Source organism: Lagopus muta, chromosome Z (assembly GCF_023343835.1).
Source record: "Lagopus muta isolate bLagMut1 chromosome Z, bLagMut1 primary, whole genome shotgun sequence".
In the NCBI taxonomy this organism is placed as follows: domain Eukaryota; kingdom Metazoa; phylum Chordata; class Aves; order Galliformes; family Phasianidae; genus Lagopus; species Lagopus muta.
The window spans coordinates 2,975,337-2,992,970 of record NC_064472.1 but is presented as its reverse complement, the minus strand read 5'-3'; the positions used below and the strand labels follow the sequence as shown (position 1 = coordinate 2,992,970).

The window sequence follows — 17,634 nt, the reverse complement described above, 5'->3', positions numbered from 1 at the left end:
AAAAAAAAAGCTTTTTTTCATGTTTTTCCATGGAGACAGTGGGGCTGCTCATAATACATCAGCAAATTCCCCCTGGTGCTTCCTAGGGCACCATAGCCCAGAGCTCAGCACAGCTCTTAAGTTGCACATACCCATCCAGGGATCCTGGCCTGGTGCTCTGACTGCCAAAGACTTTCAATCTTGCTGAATGCAGCCCAGAGGCTGTATCTGGTCAGGGGGAGAGCCTATAGGCAGAAAACATCCCCCAGATCCCATCATGTGAGACCCAGATACTTGCTCTCACATCTGAGCACAACCCACAGTGATGTTCATGGTAGCCAGAAGTGGGTCAAAACTCAATGTCTCAGCTGAATTTTCTTATATATTTTGTCTCAATTTCATAATTCTCAATATTCACCCCAAAAGGTGATAGTGTAGAAGCCAGCAGGCTTTTTCAGCCCCAGCAGGGCAAGATGCTAAAAGCAGAGGATGGGATCTCAGCTGCTAATGGAGTAGTGTACGGATCAACTGGTTGTGATTTCCAATAGCAAATACAACAGAAATGCATTTGTTTCATTCACAATTTTTTATATAACTTAAAAAAAAAAAAAAAAAAGACAAAACAGAATGACTTCTACAAAATATTAAACCCAGGAAGCACATCTTGTCACTGAAAACTTCTCAATAAAAAAGGCAGCATTTTGAAAAGGAAAACACAATATAAAACCGTACAATGAGAAGAAAAAAAAACAAGAAAAAGTAAAAAGGAAGAAAGAAAAAAAAAAAGATACACTTGTGCCAAAGGGAGCAAAACCCTCCTCAATACCTGGGAAACAGATCCCTCCAGATTAACCCATCGCCCCGATTCTCATCCAGCCACTTCCCGCAGGGAAATATGGTGGTCACACCGGTGGCTGAGTTGGTGATCTCCACCCTCTCCACCAGCCAGCCGGGGGCCAGCCCACTGTTGTCATGCTCAATCCGGACCTTTTTCAGCTCCCCCATGTCCAGTGTTTCCAGGTAGAATCTGTTGGTTTTGCCCCGTTCAAAGAGGTTCCTGAATTTCTGCTTCAGGGCTCGCTTCCCTGAATCCCCATTCAACCCAAAGATGGTGATGAACACGTTGGCATCCGTCCCCGCACCCTTTTCAAAGCCAGTGACCACGATGGTCTCGTATTTGACTGGCACCAAGCTGCGGGCTTTGCTGGCAAAGCTCTCAATGACCTTGGCACACTCAAAGACTTTGTAGTCCCGTCGCTTGTACCGCAGAGGGATTTTCCCATTGCACTTGAAAAAATACCTGCAGAGGAAAGCCAATGGTGTGTTAGTGACATGGGTCACATCCTTCTTGTGCAGTGGATGGGGCATGCTACTAAAGAACTCAGTCTGCCAAGAGAGGCTGTGGATGCCCCCGAACCTGGAGGTGTTCAAGGCCAGGTTGGATGGGGCCCTGGGCAGCCTGATCTGTATTAAATGTGGAGGTTGGTGGCTCTGCATGTGGCGGGGGTTGGAGCGTCACGATCCTTGAAGTCTCTTCCAACCAGGCCATTCTGTGATTCAGCTCAATATCAGCACTGCTTCAGTACAGTTTTCCCACTATATGCTAGCACAGCAACTGCTGAAAATCCCATATTTCCCAAGACACAGACACCCCGCATTGCAAAGCCTGGCATGGAGCTCCTGCCACCTTTCCTACCTGTGGAATGGCACCTACTGCAATGGTATCTAATACAGCTCTGGTCCCTGAGCAGGTTTCATCGCTGCAGCATGGAAGGAGCTCGTGGAAGCACACGGAAGGAGCTCAGCAACCACTCTCACTCCCAGACTAGTGATCGCCTTAAGAATTAGGAAAACATGCACTGGGAAAGATGGGAGGAGGAGGTTTAGATATCCCCCCTTTCCTCATCTGCACTGCTCAGCCCATTCTGAGCCTGCAGAAGAGTACCGAGCACAGAAATGACAGGTCCCAGGTGCCAAAAAACTTCATCTTGTGGTGGGGAGGTGACATGCAGGGAGCATCCATAAATCACTGTGCACCTGGTACCCAGCCAGAGGTGCTTTTAATGATGTATTTCATTTCCAATGGTGCAGGTCATTTCCAAATGAGATTTTCCCTCCTCCTCCTCTGCTAAAATGCAGCAGGTCCTCCTGGTGAGAGCATAGCTGGATTGCAATGCACATTCATAAAATGGGACGGTTACTGCTGTACAGTGCTTTTAAGCACTTCTAACATTTCTGACGTTCTCTTCAGCTAAATAAAAGCTCTCAATTCCCTGGGAAGAGGTTTTGTAAATGAGAAATTCCAGTGGAAGCAAAATTTTAGGCTCAGGGAAAGAAAAGCTGCATGAGAGCACATGGAGAGGCTTCCTGGTGATGAAATTTTATTTCCTAGGCTGCGTAATATCTCATGGTCTGAAGTTATGAAGGAACATATGGGTTCTCAAGAAGGGCAGGGAGAAAGAGGATGACTTTTCTAACCCTGGGACTGTAGGAAAAATCTTTGAAATATGTCTATTTCTCATATTGAGACCTACTTAGAATGGGGGAGAAAACAAACAAACAACAAAAAGTGAAAAACAGAATTGCTCAAAACAATGCTACGCCATTCCCACAACACTTAATTTAGTCTTTGCTTTGACTGGGAGTTTTCCCCACCAGGAAGAAAGAATACGTTTTAGGTTATAGCTGAATTAGTTTTCATTCAGCAGATATTATTATGGCTCTTCTGCTGCCTGATTAATTTGCTAGGAGAGACTCTTAGCATCTCAAAAAGTCACTTCAAGGATTTCTTCTTAAACACTCAATTGTCTCAGCAGGAACAAAACCCGTATAATGAAATTCCTTAGCAGAAATTAAAATATCATGGAGCAGAAAAATCCTTCAGCATTGTGGGAGAGGAGCTTGTTTTGCAAATGGCCAGTTGTCTCCAGTTCCTGCGTATTCCCTGTGCTATCAGCACCATAAGTCAAGAACATCATCCCTTCCAAACACAGGGCTGAGAGATGTTTGTTCTTCCAGTATGGGTCATTCCAGTCCTGTTCACACCAGAGCAGCCAAGTGTTTGTGGTTTGGAAGATGGCTGCAGCCTTCCCAATGGGCTTTCAGACAGTCCTAGAAGGATCATCCAACCTGAGTCAGAGGTACAGATTTTGTCTTACTCTCATCCTTTTTCCTAGGAGTTTACAAGACTTACCTGAAAAGCAGTCTGTGCAGAGCATCCTTCACACCCCTTAAATTTATGTCAGTATCAGTACTTTCCACAAGGTGAGATGTTGATTTGTCCTAGCTGCAAGATACACTCCAGCCAACTTGTTCATGAACGCATCTGCATGTGCAAATGCCCTTGCTGAGAATTCAGAAAGAGCACATCAAGACAGGGGGGAATGTGTGAATCTACACACCAAACTGCCTTCCCTTACATTCAGTAAAGGATTAAGATCTGGCAAGTCTTTCCATGATGGCTGAAGTTGTAAATGCTTCAGGAGGATGCATGCAGAGCTGCTCAGATTCCCTCCTGGAGGGTTCCCTGCAGACAAGAGGACACTCACTTGTTGCAAAGCTCCATCTCCGTTATGATAATCTCCTTGACATGCCAGTAGACATCAGCTTTTGCAGATGACTTCTTTCCATCCTTTGGACAGTGACCAACACAGATGGCTGCAATATCACCAAGGTTCTTAGAAGAAAACTGGAACGTATCTGTTGATCCTCTATAGGAAACAGGGAGCGGAGTCAGTTAATATCTTGAATGCTGGCAGTGACTTGTCTCATATGGACATTAAGTAATTTGCACATGGCTAAGGAAGGCAGAAGATAAGCCTTCATTTAAAGTCATTTGATTCACCCTACAATCACTCAACACAAAGTATAATTTCCATATTTAAATTCAGCGTTTTCTCTGATTAGGGGTGACACTTTAAATTACTGCCACTAGGACTTTCCAGGATAAACTCAAGCTGTTCCACACACAAAATCAATTTGCCTCGTTATAGATAAAGCTAAAGAATGACTAATTTCCCCTCCAGCATTTATTCATTCATTCCTGACAGATATGGTATCTGTTACACATCTACCCACCATAGCTGTTTTAAATCTGCTAGTTCAGCCACCCTTCCTGCTTTAGAAACCCAGTTTGAAAATAGTTCAGAGGAACAATAGGTCTCTGTCAAATGCTTGTCTGGCTCCCTGTCATGTTCCCTACATATCTGTTAATTTGCTTCCTTGTCTTTGGCCCCTATCCCAACCTGCCACCAAGGAGGGACTGTGACTAATGTTTCAGGAGATGGAGTCTTCACATCCACAGTAGTAACCATCAGCTGAGTGTCAGGAGGAAACTCCCCTGCTTCTGTTATGTTTCAAATAAAACCTCAATCATTCATGCTGGAGTCCAGATCAATTCCAATTTCACCTTTTATAGAGCCATGGGGAAAAAAAAAAAACAAAACATTTCCTCTCTGAAAATTAACTTAGCATCATCAGAGTCTGTGGCTTGGAATGTGTTTCCATCTCCCAATAGCATATCATGTCCTTAAAGCCCATCCCACAACTGGAGCATCTTGACCACACATGGGAGATGTCTGATACCACTGCCAGTGAGATGCTGCAAAGAGAACTAAAACAACTCCAGCTTCCTTCAGCTCAGAAATACATGGCCTCCCCAAGGCTCACCAGAACCCCATTGGTGTGCATTGGTACAAAAGGACACACATACACACACACGCACATAAGCATAATCCACGTTTCCTTTTACCAGATGCTTTTTTTTTCACATATTTTTAAGCCTGTTCTTTGTCATCTCATCAGGAAGTCCTTTTACAACCTTCCTTTTGCTTTCTGGAATGGTGGTAAGAAAGAGCATGGCAACAGTGTAATTGTAGATCACACTGAAGAAGAAATGGTATCTGTGGAAGTCACACAGCTGGTGGGGAATTCCTCCATCCCCTCACCCTGTCCCACTACCTTTCAAATCTCCTTTTCTTGGAGGAGTTTTCCATAAGGAACTCTTTCGAGCGGCCCAGCTTTCCTTCCAAGATGATCCAGATGTTCTCCTTTGTTTCTGCATCATCTCTGTCGCTTGTTACTGTGACAATTTCATAGGCTTTGGAGTATAATTAACAGACATGTTAAAGCACCAAAGGAAGAGCAGGTGGACAAAGAAATTTCCTCACGTGGCTGTCACCCTGGTTAAAAACCTTCTTCCCGGTATTTACTGCAGCACACAAGAAAGCGTTTGCAAAACAGGGGTGGAAACACACTGGGATCTGTGGGACTTCTGACATCTTTGTGCCCAAGATATCACAAAGGGACAGAGTACACAGAAAATGTGTTCTTCTGTATCAGCAAGTAAGAATAGATGGAGCTGCTCTTGATCCAGCTTTGCCCAGCTGCTTGTTTTGCAGGACAGCCCAAATCCTTCAGTTTTTTGCCACCATAACTAACAATAAGGAGCAGCCTCACAGGGATGGTGGAGGTGTCCAGATACCCATCAGGATGTGCTCAGATGTTACGGTGGCATGTCAGCACCCAAGATGGCAATCATTGGGTGGCAATTTTGCAGGGACAGAGTGTGATCACATTGAAAAAATGTGATTCTTAACTTCCCAGGACTGTCCTGAAGAAGAGTGCTGGTTTGCAGGAATTTCTGAGATGCATGTATATGAGATTTTTGAGAGCATATTACCAGTGTGATTGAATAACATACATACCAGTGTGATTAAGTGGAGCTGGGAGGATTACCCAATGGAGACACTTGCCCAGGTTTCTGGGTTGTTAAGCTCAGCTATCATCATCAGCTGAGATGTGTGAGCTTGTAGCCCAGAACAAGTCTGGGAGCAAGTTGGAGCAATGTTGCTTGCAGTGCATTGAACTTATTTTCCACCTCAAAGTCTCAAGCCCATTATTTCTAATGAGCCCATAACCACGTATCCTTATAGCTTATTGTTGGATTGAACCACAGCAGATGGGACCCTCTTCAGTTTCAACCCAGAATGAGATGCTTTTCTTCCCCATAAATCCTAATTTATTTCTCCCTTAAAATAACACTACATTTTCGAACTAAACAGTAACTTAACTCATTCTATCTATAGAGCCTGTAAACACAAGTTGCCATTGCATGGGAATCCTCAATGGAGCAGGCTCTAAAATTTGTGGCCCTATGGCCTCTTTGCACCATTGGCAATGCCCCAAATTAACTCTACACTTACCAGTCCGTTCCTTCAATTCCAGGATGTCATTATTGGCACAAGCCAGCTCCCTTATGAGCTGCCCATCATCTTCACCTTTAGCCAGCCAGCGATCGCACTGGAAGCGAAAAGTCTTGTCTGTGGCAGAGTCCATCACATCAATATATTCCAAGTGCCAACCTGGAGCGATTCCTTTTCCATAAAACAACAATGTAATTAAAAAATAAGATATTTTCACATTGCTTGGGTAAGGAGGTGAGAAATCCCTCGCTGTAATGTTCTCAGTGTATGTGATGTTGCTTTGATACCAAAAACAACACTGACCATCTCAAGACTATAATCTGATTCATTACACAGCTTTTGAGGGGCTTGCTGGCTTGTGATCAGATGTAAGGATATTGGAATATGGTCTTGTGTAAGCAAGGTGTCAAGCTGTCTGGACGTGGGGCCATCTGTTGTCCTTGCCCAGCATTTTGCATGAGACTAATCTCTGGGTGAGGAATAATCATCACAAAATGAAGCATTCCTACAGTATAGGAACAACAAAGCCTTACAAAACTCCCAGCAATTTCAGGGGTCTTGAAGGACTGTTTACCAAAGCTAGAAGCTTGAAATGTCCTTCAGTTCAGTGGGTTTGGGCCAAAATATAGAACAGCTGCTGTTCAGAAACCGCTGCTGATTCTTCTTCCACTCTAAGGGAAATGTGAAACATTAAAGCCGAAAGAAAAACATGAGTGCTAGTTGGGCACAAGCTCAAGGTGTAATGTCTTTCTCTCTGGTCTCTATTACTCCTCTCATCCCTTCACATTTTGATTTGAAAGAGGTAAATTATCATTTGTTTTTTTGGCCCTATCAGCCAGCATGTTTAAGGAAACTACCCATGCTGTTCTTGCTAGGCAACAAGCACATGCACACTATGAATAGACTAATGCTATAACTACACACAATCAGTCATTTATTTTTCACCTTGTGGCCTTTTGATGAGTTGTAGCTCCCTCTCTTAGTTTTCTATTCTCCCTTTATTTTTTTACAGTTGAAAAGTAACTTGGAAATCAAGAATGGGGCATTTTGGAACATTTGCTTTCTTGAATTAGCAGAATCTTTTGTTGACTTTGGGGACATGGAAAGTTATCACAGTTCTGCTTACAAGTTCTGTTATTACTCAGACAAAAGGTTATGTTCATGATGAAGCATCTCTGCTGAATTATTAGTTACATCCCAGAAATATAAAATAGCTCTTGTCCTTCCAAGCACTCACAACCATTTGACTGCCTCGTTAGTTTCAAATACTAATCTTAATTAACCCTAAAGGGTAATGATGGCACATTTCTGAGCAACGTCAACAAATCACTCTGCCCTGTGACATGCCACAGCATCACCATTGGCTTTTTCCTATCAGCCTTGAAGGTATCCATGTCCTGTACACTGGCTTTCTGAGCCTTCCCCATGGTAGGAAATCACCAAATGAACAGGCACAAATATCAACCAAAGACACTATTTTCCCTTAAGCTCCGATTTAGGTAGCACAGAATGACAGAATCATTGATGTCGGAGGGCACAGTTGGAGACCATCTAATCCAAATCCTGTACCTCACTTTGTGCCCATGACCTCTTGTTCTATCATTGTCTGGTTCCATCCTCTTTATTCCCCTAGATACTTATATACAGTGGTGACATTTTTAGATTGGATATTAGGAACATATTTTTCTCCCAAAGACTGGTCAGACACTGGGACAGGGCTGCCCAGGGAGATGGTGGAGTCCCTTTCTCTGGAGGTGTTCCAGAGCCATGAAGATGTGGCACTGGGGGACATGGTCAGTGGGCATGATGGGGAGGGCTTGGGTTGGATGTGGGGATCTTGGAACTCTTTTCCAACATTAATGAATCTGTGCTTCTATGATTCCTCTGAGTCTCTTCTTGTGAAGAGCAAAGATGTGGAGGTTTTGGGGGAAGGCTGATACATGACACCTTTGCAGCTCCTCATCAGCTTAGTGCCTGCTGGGCAGATCTTATCAAGTCGCCCACTGTGCTCTAAGGTACTCTGTGGGGCTGTCTGGGATTTCATTCTAAGCATGCTGGCAGTGTCAGCCGTTAATCTTTTTTGTCAGGCTTCCCTTCCCCTATTCTTTTTTGGCATTTCCATTTAAGTTCAATGAACATCTCTGCATTGCATTCGGGAAGCTGCTCTGCTTCCATCAAAATCTTCGTTAAAATGGTTCAGGATGAAAGAAGGAAAACATCCCAGCATTCTCCAGTGAGAGACACCAGTGGTCGAGGACTATGATGGAATGCATCGATGATTAGTGAACCTCTTGACTGGGACAGGATCAGCACTAAGCAGCAGTATCAGTAAAGGGCTGAACAAGACCTGCACTCTGTCCTTCTGCTTCTCCACTCCTGCTCAACAGGACAGCAAAAATCTGCACTTTTATCATGCGGAGAAATGAAGTAGTGCTGACTTTCCAGCATGTACTGGGGGCAAAACAAGAATAAAGTGCAGCTTAGCTGGTGTTCCCTGCAAAAGATGAATTTATCAGCTTTTATCATCATGACCTTCAGTGCCACAGCACAAAACTATCTAAAAGCTGATATGGACATTAAAGGATTTATGTGAAGCTGAAGAAATTATTCTCCCTTACCAGAAAAGTTCTATTTCTTTCTTCTCTCAGACTGGGAAAAATATAGTTAACGTATTTTTGAACTAGAAGCAAATTAAAATCTAGTTACGCACAGAGTCTAAATGTGAGAATATGTGGACCTAGCTCTGTGTGCCAATGGGCACAACAGTGGAAAGGAGAAAAACGCATTTGCAGGACCCATTTTCAGATCATGAAATTCCTTCTTCAGGATTTCTGTCCCTGGGTAGAATCTGTAGGGCAATGAGCTCAGAGACCCTAATCCTAACCTGAAAAGCAACAGGAAAGGGAAATACATCCCATGTGGATGTAGTCCCCAAGGCTTCAGTTCCTCAGGCTGGATGGTTAATAGATAGGCGTCAACCAAGAAACAGGGACGAGAAGCCAGCAAGGAGTACAGGCATTGCCAAGGACGATCCTTGGCCACTGTTTGTGAAGCATGAAGAATTTGGAGAATCTCTACAGTGATCTTATCAGTCCTTTCACTGGGTGCCAAGATAGCATTACATGATGGATTCTGCCCTGATGTAAAAGGCTACAGTCAGTCCATCACTCAAGTTCCATCACTTGCTAGTACAGATCTGTTTGCATCCTTTTGGGCACCCTGACCAACAGTACCAGGATTACCAGGGCACAGACACAAGTCAGTAGCAAAAATGCCTCAAAAAACATGAGTTTTTCTGCAGAGACTTCAGGACAGACCAGGCCACTCCATTACTGAGAAGAGAGGAAGAAATAACGTGTATCTGAGCAGCTCCCACTTGATTCTGCAGGTTTTGGTCTTTAATATGGCCATCACTGTGACACTGCAGACAATCTACCATAACAAATGTTCAATGTTTGTAACAAAAGGAGCTCCACTCCAGGCCTGCTTTGCTGCCATAAAAATCCCCAGCAGCAGTCCTGCCCTAATGAAACCTACGGCTGTGCTGCGTCAGCCCCTTAATGGTCTGCAGTTGGAAGTGACATTTTCAATAGCATGCAAAACATTTCAGATGTAATTAGAGGAGGAGAAGAGCTTTGGGGAAAACAGAATCGTTTTACTTGCTTGTCTCTGGCAGTTGTATAATTTAGTGTCATGTAGGGAAAAGCATTCTTTTCCCCAAGTGTCCCTATCCAAAAAAGCAGCAAGTTGTCCTATTTATCTCCCTTTAGTAAAGAGCCCAACCTGACAACTGAGTGATGCTGGGCAGGGATCCTCTGTGCATGTCTGCATGGGACGGGTCTTCATGGGACCACCTTGCTTTTTCCAGGTGATGCTGAAGGCTCACACTTTACTGATGTTAGACAGAGAGCTTGGACTGTGAGCTCCTTGTCATGCATTTCTACACTGATGAACCACTTTGGGGATTGCTTTTAGAAGTAGTAGATACAAACAATTAAGGTATCTGTTCAATCAAGGAGAACTCCAACTTGCAGCATCAGAAGTCTCCTTTGCCTCTCTTGGGAACAGCTTCCACTTGCCCCAGCCAATATTCATCCCTAAGATCCTAAGCTACTCTGACACATGCAGAACCATTTACTGAGGATGAGAGAAAAGGAAAGAAAATGACCCCTGTAGTGGTGAATTTGCCAGGAACCTGATCTATATCCTTGCTGTAGTGAAAATGAGCTATTCTTTGTGAAATAGGATCTGGAGGGATCAAATCCCTACTGACAGACCAGGAAGGTAAATCCAGGAATACAGTGCCCATGGAAGTGAAATTTCCTCCTCTGCCTCTCTCTTTTTTGCAACACATCTTTACTTTGTTTTTGGATGTGGTTGTTAACACTGTTCAAGGGTAATAATAGAAACATGAAGGTTGGAAAAGGTCCTCAAGATCCCCCAGACCGAGGCCAACTCATCCCCACCATGCCCACTGACCATATCTCCAAGTGTCACATCTTTACAGTTCTTGAATATCTCCAGGGACAGTGACTCTACCAGGGCAGCCTGTGCCAGTGCTTTGCCACTCTTTGGAGAATAAATTTTTCCTAATATCCAAGCTGAACCACCCATGACACAAGTTAGGGCTATTACCTCTCATCCTTATTGCTTTTGCCTGGGAGAAGAGGCTACAGCCTCCTTTCAGGCAGTTGTAGAGACTCTCAGATCCCTCAACCTCTCCCCATAACATGGATTCTCCAGACCCCTCACAGCTCCATTGCCCTTCTCTGGTCACACTCTATGGTCTCAATGTCCTTCTTGGAGTGAGGGACTCAAAACTGATCACAGCACTGAGGTATGGCCTTACAGAACTGAGTACAAGGGGATGATCAACTCCTGGTTCTACTATGAGTCTCCTTCTCTGGAGAAATGCAAGAACTGCCTGGTTGCCTTCCTGCTCAGCCTACTGTAGGGAACCTGCTTTAGCAGGGGTTGGACTCAATGATCTCCAGAAGCCCCTTTCAAATTCTGTGATTCTATGATTCTATGATAGTTGTCCTTAATGACATTGAGGTTCCCATAGGAGTAAAATAAAAGCTGTGCTTGGGACACTGAGTGCTCAGGGACCAGCCATCCACAACCAGTGCTGCTCAGCTCCTAACTTCATTATTTTTCCTTTTTCTCTTCACGTGTTCTGAAGCACAAAGTAGTGAACATTACAAATGCAATTCCTTGGCCTCGTGTCCTACAGCATTATTTATGCACTGCCTGGTTATGTGGCTGTCCATCCTTACGCTCCAGCACATGAGATGTCATCCAGAAAGTGGTGGGAGTTTGGAGAGCCAGGTTGCTAGGAAGAGAGCATTAATTACGAGGTGCTGAAGTCACAGCATCTAGCTTTGCATTGGTACACCTCAAAAAACTGTAAGAAGGTGAATAACTTTTATCCCTAATTTACATAATTGAAAATGAGGCAGAGGGATGTGATTTGCACAAGGTCATTCAGCAAGACAGCAGCAGAATAAAAATAGATGCATTTGTGCATCTCTCCTTGAGGATCACAGGAGCTCACACCACAGCATTCCTCATCAGAGCAAGCATGCAGTGCAAAACCTCTCACAACCTTTGATGAAGCAAATGCTTAATGCTTGGGACAGCTTTAGAAAACAGATTTACTGCTGCCCTCCTGAGCTGCCTGTGCAATGTGTTCAGTGCAAGATTTAAATCAGGGCAAACCCAGCAATAAATTAAAACAACAGCAAACAAGCACACATCTTACTGATAAACTACTCCAGTGCAACAACACATAGGAGCCCAGTGAAGATATAATTGTTTCTCAGAGAATATTCCTGCGATTGAAGCATATTTTGTGTTTTATTGAAGCGTACTTGATGCAAAAGCTTTTAATAAGGGTGCAGGATAATTTGTCACAAGCAGGGAAGGCTTGTAGCAAAAAGATTTCATGGGATTAGTATTTTTACAGCTGCTAGCTGGTCTGGTGTCTTCCTTCCACTCTGTAGTGAATGGTTATAGGAAACTGGGAAGCAAGGAATGACTCTGCAAGGACAACAGTGAAGTATTTACTTTCTCTCTGAGTATGCTTAGAGAGTTTTGTTTCCTTAAATCCTTTTTTTTTTTTTTTTTTCTTTTTTATTGTCAAATCTGGGCTGTGAGATTTCTGCTGTGTCTTCTGCTTCTGTTGTGATGACTATAGCATAATTCTATGATAAGACAACGTGCTGTAACGAGGAAACTAGATAACCCTTTAGGGTCCCTTCCAGCTCCAAGGTTTCTAAATCTGCCTCAGCAGGGTCTGTGCTGGGGTCTCCTGAGGGCTAAGGGTGGATTTGGCAATCCAAAGGACTAAGCAGCCACATTACAGCTGCTGGCATCCTACATGGACCTGGTGTGCAAAATGATGCCTTGTCTGACTCCAACCCGTGCAAAAGAGTCAGGGTTTTAGGTTGTCTTTCTCTCTACTGAGCCATCAACAAAGCAAGGGGATGGAGCAGTCTTCTCTCCTCGAGCAGCTTTATGCGTCTGTTTCTCTTCCTTTTTCTTTTTACTTAAAGAAGAAACCATTCAGTGCCCCGTGAACCAGCAGATTTATGAATGAGCTGGCAAGTGCTGAAAGGAAGGCTTAAATATGACCTTTCCAAGTCTGATAGCTGAGCCAATGCTTAGAGAGGGCAGAAAACCAGATATTATTTTTCTTTTAATATATTATATTCTACCAGTGCTCCCAAAGGCTTGGAATGATGTCTATAGATTGCAAAAACGTATCTCTGGATGTGCAGTGTGCTGTGAGTGCAAGACACACTCGATTTCTAAGCTGGTCCTAGATTCTGCTTCTGAGAAGGCAGTTCCTTCAGAGAAAGAAAAGGAAAAGCATGGACATAATGATGTTCCTGCACTGCATCCAGTTCAAGAAAGGTGAATAAGATACCTTCTCCTTTGGCAGACGCACCCAAAAGGAGTCACTGGGGCATTAATGCTGTTTAAAACTCAATCAGACAATGTCATAGCTGGCGTAACTGGGAGAAGTGCTATGTTGAGCCACAGAAGTTGGGCTCTGCAAATGGGTTATTTTCTTCTATCTTTGCTTCTCTAATAACACAAAGAAGTCTGGTCTGTCCACAATCAGGCCGTTCCTGGCTCCTCTGGGCTGATGGCAACAGGGATAATCAAGAATCTGAAATTAATGACTTTAGAATGACAGTTTATCATCTGAGTTCAAATCTACTCAGGCAGACGAGGGAGCTAGATCCAGATTTCCCACATCCCCCTGCTGCAAAGAGAAAATGGAAAAAAAAAAAAAAAGTTTTATAAGTAAAAAATTTCATTATTGAGATGCTGCAAAACTTCAAGTCATTCTTCCAGAATGGTGATTTAGTCCTTAAATCAGAGAAAAAAAGATAAATGCATTTAGAAAGCCAGCATTTCTACAGGCGTGCTGATACCGATCTTGCATAAATGTAGAAGTAAATGAATGGAGATATGAGAAAATACATAGTGCCTATCTGAGATCAGGAGATGGGGAGTCTGGAGGCAATTACATTTGCTCAGGAATTCTAAATATATTAGATTGAACACCAGTACCTCAAAGCAAACAGGGGCAGGATAAAAAGATATGAAGCAAAACAAAGCTAAAATTCGTTCTCACCAGCTCACTGTCACCAGGCATTGCTGGTGAGCTCTGAGCACCTGGGAAGTCAGAAGCAAGCTCCCTGAATCTGCACTGCAAAGTCTCTGAGCTGCCTAATTGTAAGCAAGCACTGACCTCTTCCACGCTCAGTTCTACTGAAGTCAGAGGATTGGATGGGGGCATCTTTTGTGTTTCATTTCTCAGATGGAGATGCCACGTGGTGGGTTTGGTGGGGAAGATGACGTTAAAAGCATTAAAGTGGGACTATAAAGCCAGCATTCTGGCATGTTTTTTCCGGAGAAGACAAACAGTGTTTGTTTTAAAGACCTTCTGACAGTCTTTGCCATTGCAATTACTGTCTCTTCAACTGTGAATAGCCTGGTACAGTAAAACCTCAGTGAAACGATAAACAAAGGACAGTATGAACAGGTAGCAAATCCACTGCAGCAAAACTTTGCTCTTGAGACTGAGTGCTGAGCTGGATTTCATGGCAAAGCCACCACACTGGGCCAGTCCTGCAAACGTTTGTTACCCCCAGATGGGGACCATCCCATTCACTCGCTGGTTGGACCAGGTTGTGTTATGATGCTATGATTCTATGTTTGAAAGAAAAAGAAGACGTATTAGTTAGCTGTTCTCTTAAGCAGCCCACGGGATAACTGCTGAGTCAAACCAGATTTATGCTGCTGTTAAAGCTAATTATCAAGAAATTTAGGAAAAGAACGTCATCCATGTTTCAAGCATTCAGCATGTGAGGAGCAATGGAATGGTCCACTATGAGGCTGCTTTCTACAGAGCTTTGGCAGACAGCCATGTAGTTCAAAATAGTAAGGAATTAGTAGAACTTTTTGCTTGAAACTAATGGTAAGTAACAGCACATTTCTGTTTAATACCCAGAGTCTCCCAAGCATCTGATAAAAACCATACATGACCCTTGGCTCCTGACCTCACTACTTCCATCCAAAATAAATGAGACAGGAATTTCTAACCACTTGACAAAGCCAATCTATAAAAAATGTATATAGAGAGAGCATGTACGTAAAGAACAGCTATAGCCTGGAATCCCAGCAGTGATAAATATTCTAGCCACCCAACAAACTGTCATGCTTCATTGTGTGAAGCTGTAGATAGGATATGCCTTGCACATGACTAACACAAGAACAATGAAGACAACATATGGTATGACTTAAACTATAGTTGTCCTTCTTACTGAGGGGAAAAGCAACTACATTTATACTGAACAAATCCTTAGCATGTTGTTTTTCCAAGGTATAAACCCATAGTCAACATGGCCTGGTAAAACACTATGTGCTATTTTTTATAAATGGAAAACAGTGACTTGGGAGAGATAAGGAAAGAGAATATGCAGTTGCAATGTGCATTTTTTATAAATATGAACTATTTTTCTTAGGTTCTGGACACATGTTTTAGCTGGCTTGTGGTGACTACCTGGCAACATATTCTACCAAAACCAAAATAAAATTAGTTGAAGCAATTTACTTCTTGGCCTAGAGTAGGCTCTGTAGCCTTCTTTCATCACCAGCCAACAGCATGCAGATAGCATTTACCGTAGTTCAGGTGCACGGTGGTTTCTCTATAATCTGTATCAATAAAACCAACAGTGGCATGGAGAAGATGAACAGCTGCCCATGGCAATAGGGTTGGAACTTGATGATCATTACAGTCCCTACTAATTGAAGGCATTCTAGAATTCATTCTAACCATTATCACTTGTTCAAGAAGGAAAAGGCACCGATGTAAGATAAACAGAAGTTGCTCATCATGAAGCAGAGAGCAGACCCACTGGACTCAAGGCCATGGGATGCCATGCATGCTGAATGTCTCCTGGAAAGCCTGAACAAGCCCTTCAGTGAGCAAATTCACTGCAAGTTACTTAACAGACAAAAATGATATCCAGCTCAGTAGATGCCTTGAGCTACATGTAGTGAGAAGCAGAGAACGTTGCAGGATTACACATGCTCGCTCTGTTCCTTCACTTCCTCAGGCACCCAATGATTGCTGCTGTTGGAAACAGCTGCTGGGTTTGGCAGACCCTTGGTCTGACCTGATTCTTGCCTTGTGTGTCCATTCCCATGCCTAAGCCCTGAAGAACAGCTCTGATCTCGTGGGCATGTTTTGTTCTGTTAGCTTGACCAATGCCTGGGGAGCCACGAGGTCTTCTAAGGGAAATGCTCTCTGTATACATTTTTACTGATAACATATTTAAAGAGGAATCTGCAAGTCTACGTTGATTTCTTGCTGCCCTCAGAATGACATCCAAACCACATCTGCAACTACAGGGATGTCTGTTTGCTGAGTTAAAACTCTGATGGGTATTTTGACAGCCCTCTCCATTTCAGCATCTGAACAGCAGGTTCAAAGAACAAGTATTTTGGCAACTGAATTCAGATTAAATCAGCTCTCCAGCCACCAAGTTAAAACCAGCCCATGGGTCTCTGGGAGCTATCAAGCTTCATGTCTGGGTTTAGCCTGCCGTGAGCAATGCATTCATTGTTATTGCAAAATCATTCTCTTCAGCTGAAGGAGTTAGAGGGGCAGGATTGGGAGATGTCATCACAGCAGTGTGGTGGGTGTGTTTGTTGCAAGATGCAGTTTCTGGGACCTGAATAACAGCGCAAATGACTGTGACAGCAGTACCAAGCACTGCTGCTGCTGCTGCTTATGAAACCAGTTAGGGTGTCCAGCAGCAGGGAAATGTCAGCATCTCTCAGCAGGGCTCTGCACACCCTCTGTGTGATGCACTGATTTTAATAAAGACAGACACAGATCTTCATTTCCATCTTATACAGCTCACCATCCTATGCCAGGCTGCATTACCCTGTGTGTTGGTGTCAGGTTGATTAAACTGCTAGGAAGGTGCCAGAGTGGCCTGTGACAAAACTGTTTCATTAATAGAGCTGCTGTGCTGGTATGCCTGTGCTTCAGAGGTGATATCACTGTCTAAGCTGCAGCACTGCTGAACTGGGGAAACGTTAGAGCAGAACACACAGGACAGAATCATGGAATCATAGAATCATTAAGGTTGGAAAAGACAACCATGACCATCAAATCCAGCCATCAGCCCACCACCACCATTCCCTCTCATAGATCCATTAAGACTGGAAAAGGCCACTAAGGCTGTCAAATCCAACCATCAGCCCACTGAATCTCCTGCATGAAGGCAGGGTGTCTAGGCAAACTGGGCCACAAGGTCCCAGTATGACCCTTGGGTTACTCAGGCTGCAGCGGAGCTGGGAATCATCCTCAAACTGCCCCATGGCTACAGAGGGAGCTGCCCTCCTGGTGGGTTGTACCAGTCATTGTCCCTTTGCACCCCACACCTCACCACCCTGACCTTTGTTGTCATGCCATATTCGCACTTTGCAGAGATCTCCCAGGCTCAGCATGTCAGGGAAGTTGAATTCATCCATCTGGTTCCTCTCAAACTTGTTAGACTTGTTGGACTCCTTCAGAGCAAGGGTCCCACTGTCTCCATTCTCCCCAAACAGAATCAAGGAAACGTTGGCATCAGTGCCAGCTCCTGCAACAGATAGCAAGGCATGAGGTCATGAGATGCCCTGCCACACAGGCTGGAACCAGCCTCCAAATGCCCAGAAATGGAGGCATCAAAGGCGACTTGGAACACAAACACAGCTGAAATACTTTGACTTGCATTCAAGGTACGGACATTGTGCTGTTATCAACATGAATATTTGCTCCTAATGGATTTGAAAGCAAAATACAGATTAACAGCCAAAATGCTGTGTCATCCTGCAGCCCTTCTTCCGTTCCCACAAGCCTTCTTTCTATGTTCCTGTTTCTCAA

At 43.8% G+C, this 17,634-nt stretch overlaps 1 protein-coding gene across 1 annotated transcript in view; it reads right to left on the bottom strand.

The window, feature by feature from the left end:
• Positions 1–798: 798 nt before the first annotated feature.
• LOXHD1 (lipoxygenase homology PLAT domains 1) overlaps positions 799–17,634 on the bottom strand; it is a 124,101-nt gene continuing 107,265 nt past the window's right edge. The window contains exons 38-42 of the mRNA XM_048931717.1: positions 17,165–17,350; positions 6,183–6,353; positions 4,939–5,077; positions 3,528–3,689; positions 799–1,279 (exon numbers count right to left, since the gene is read on the bottom strand). Of these exons, the coding sequence (XP_048787674.1) occupies positions 799–1,279; positions 3,528–3,689; positions 4,939–5,077; positions 6,183–6,353; positions 17,165–17,350 (1,139 nt within the window). The remainder of the gene's footprint in view (positions 1,280–3,527; positions 3,690–4,938; positions 5,078–6,182; positions 6,354–17,164; positions 17,351–17,634) is intronic.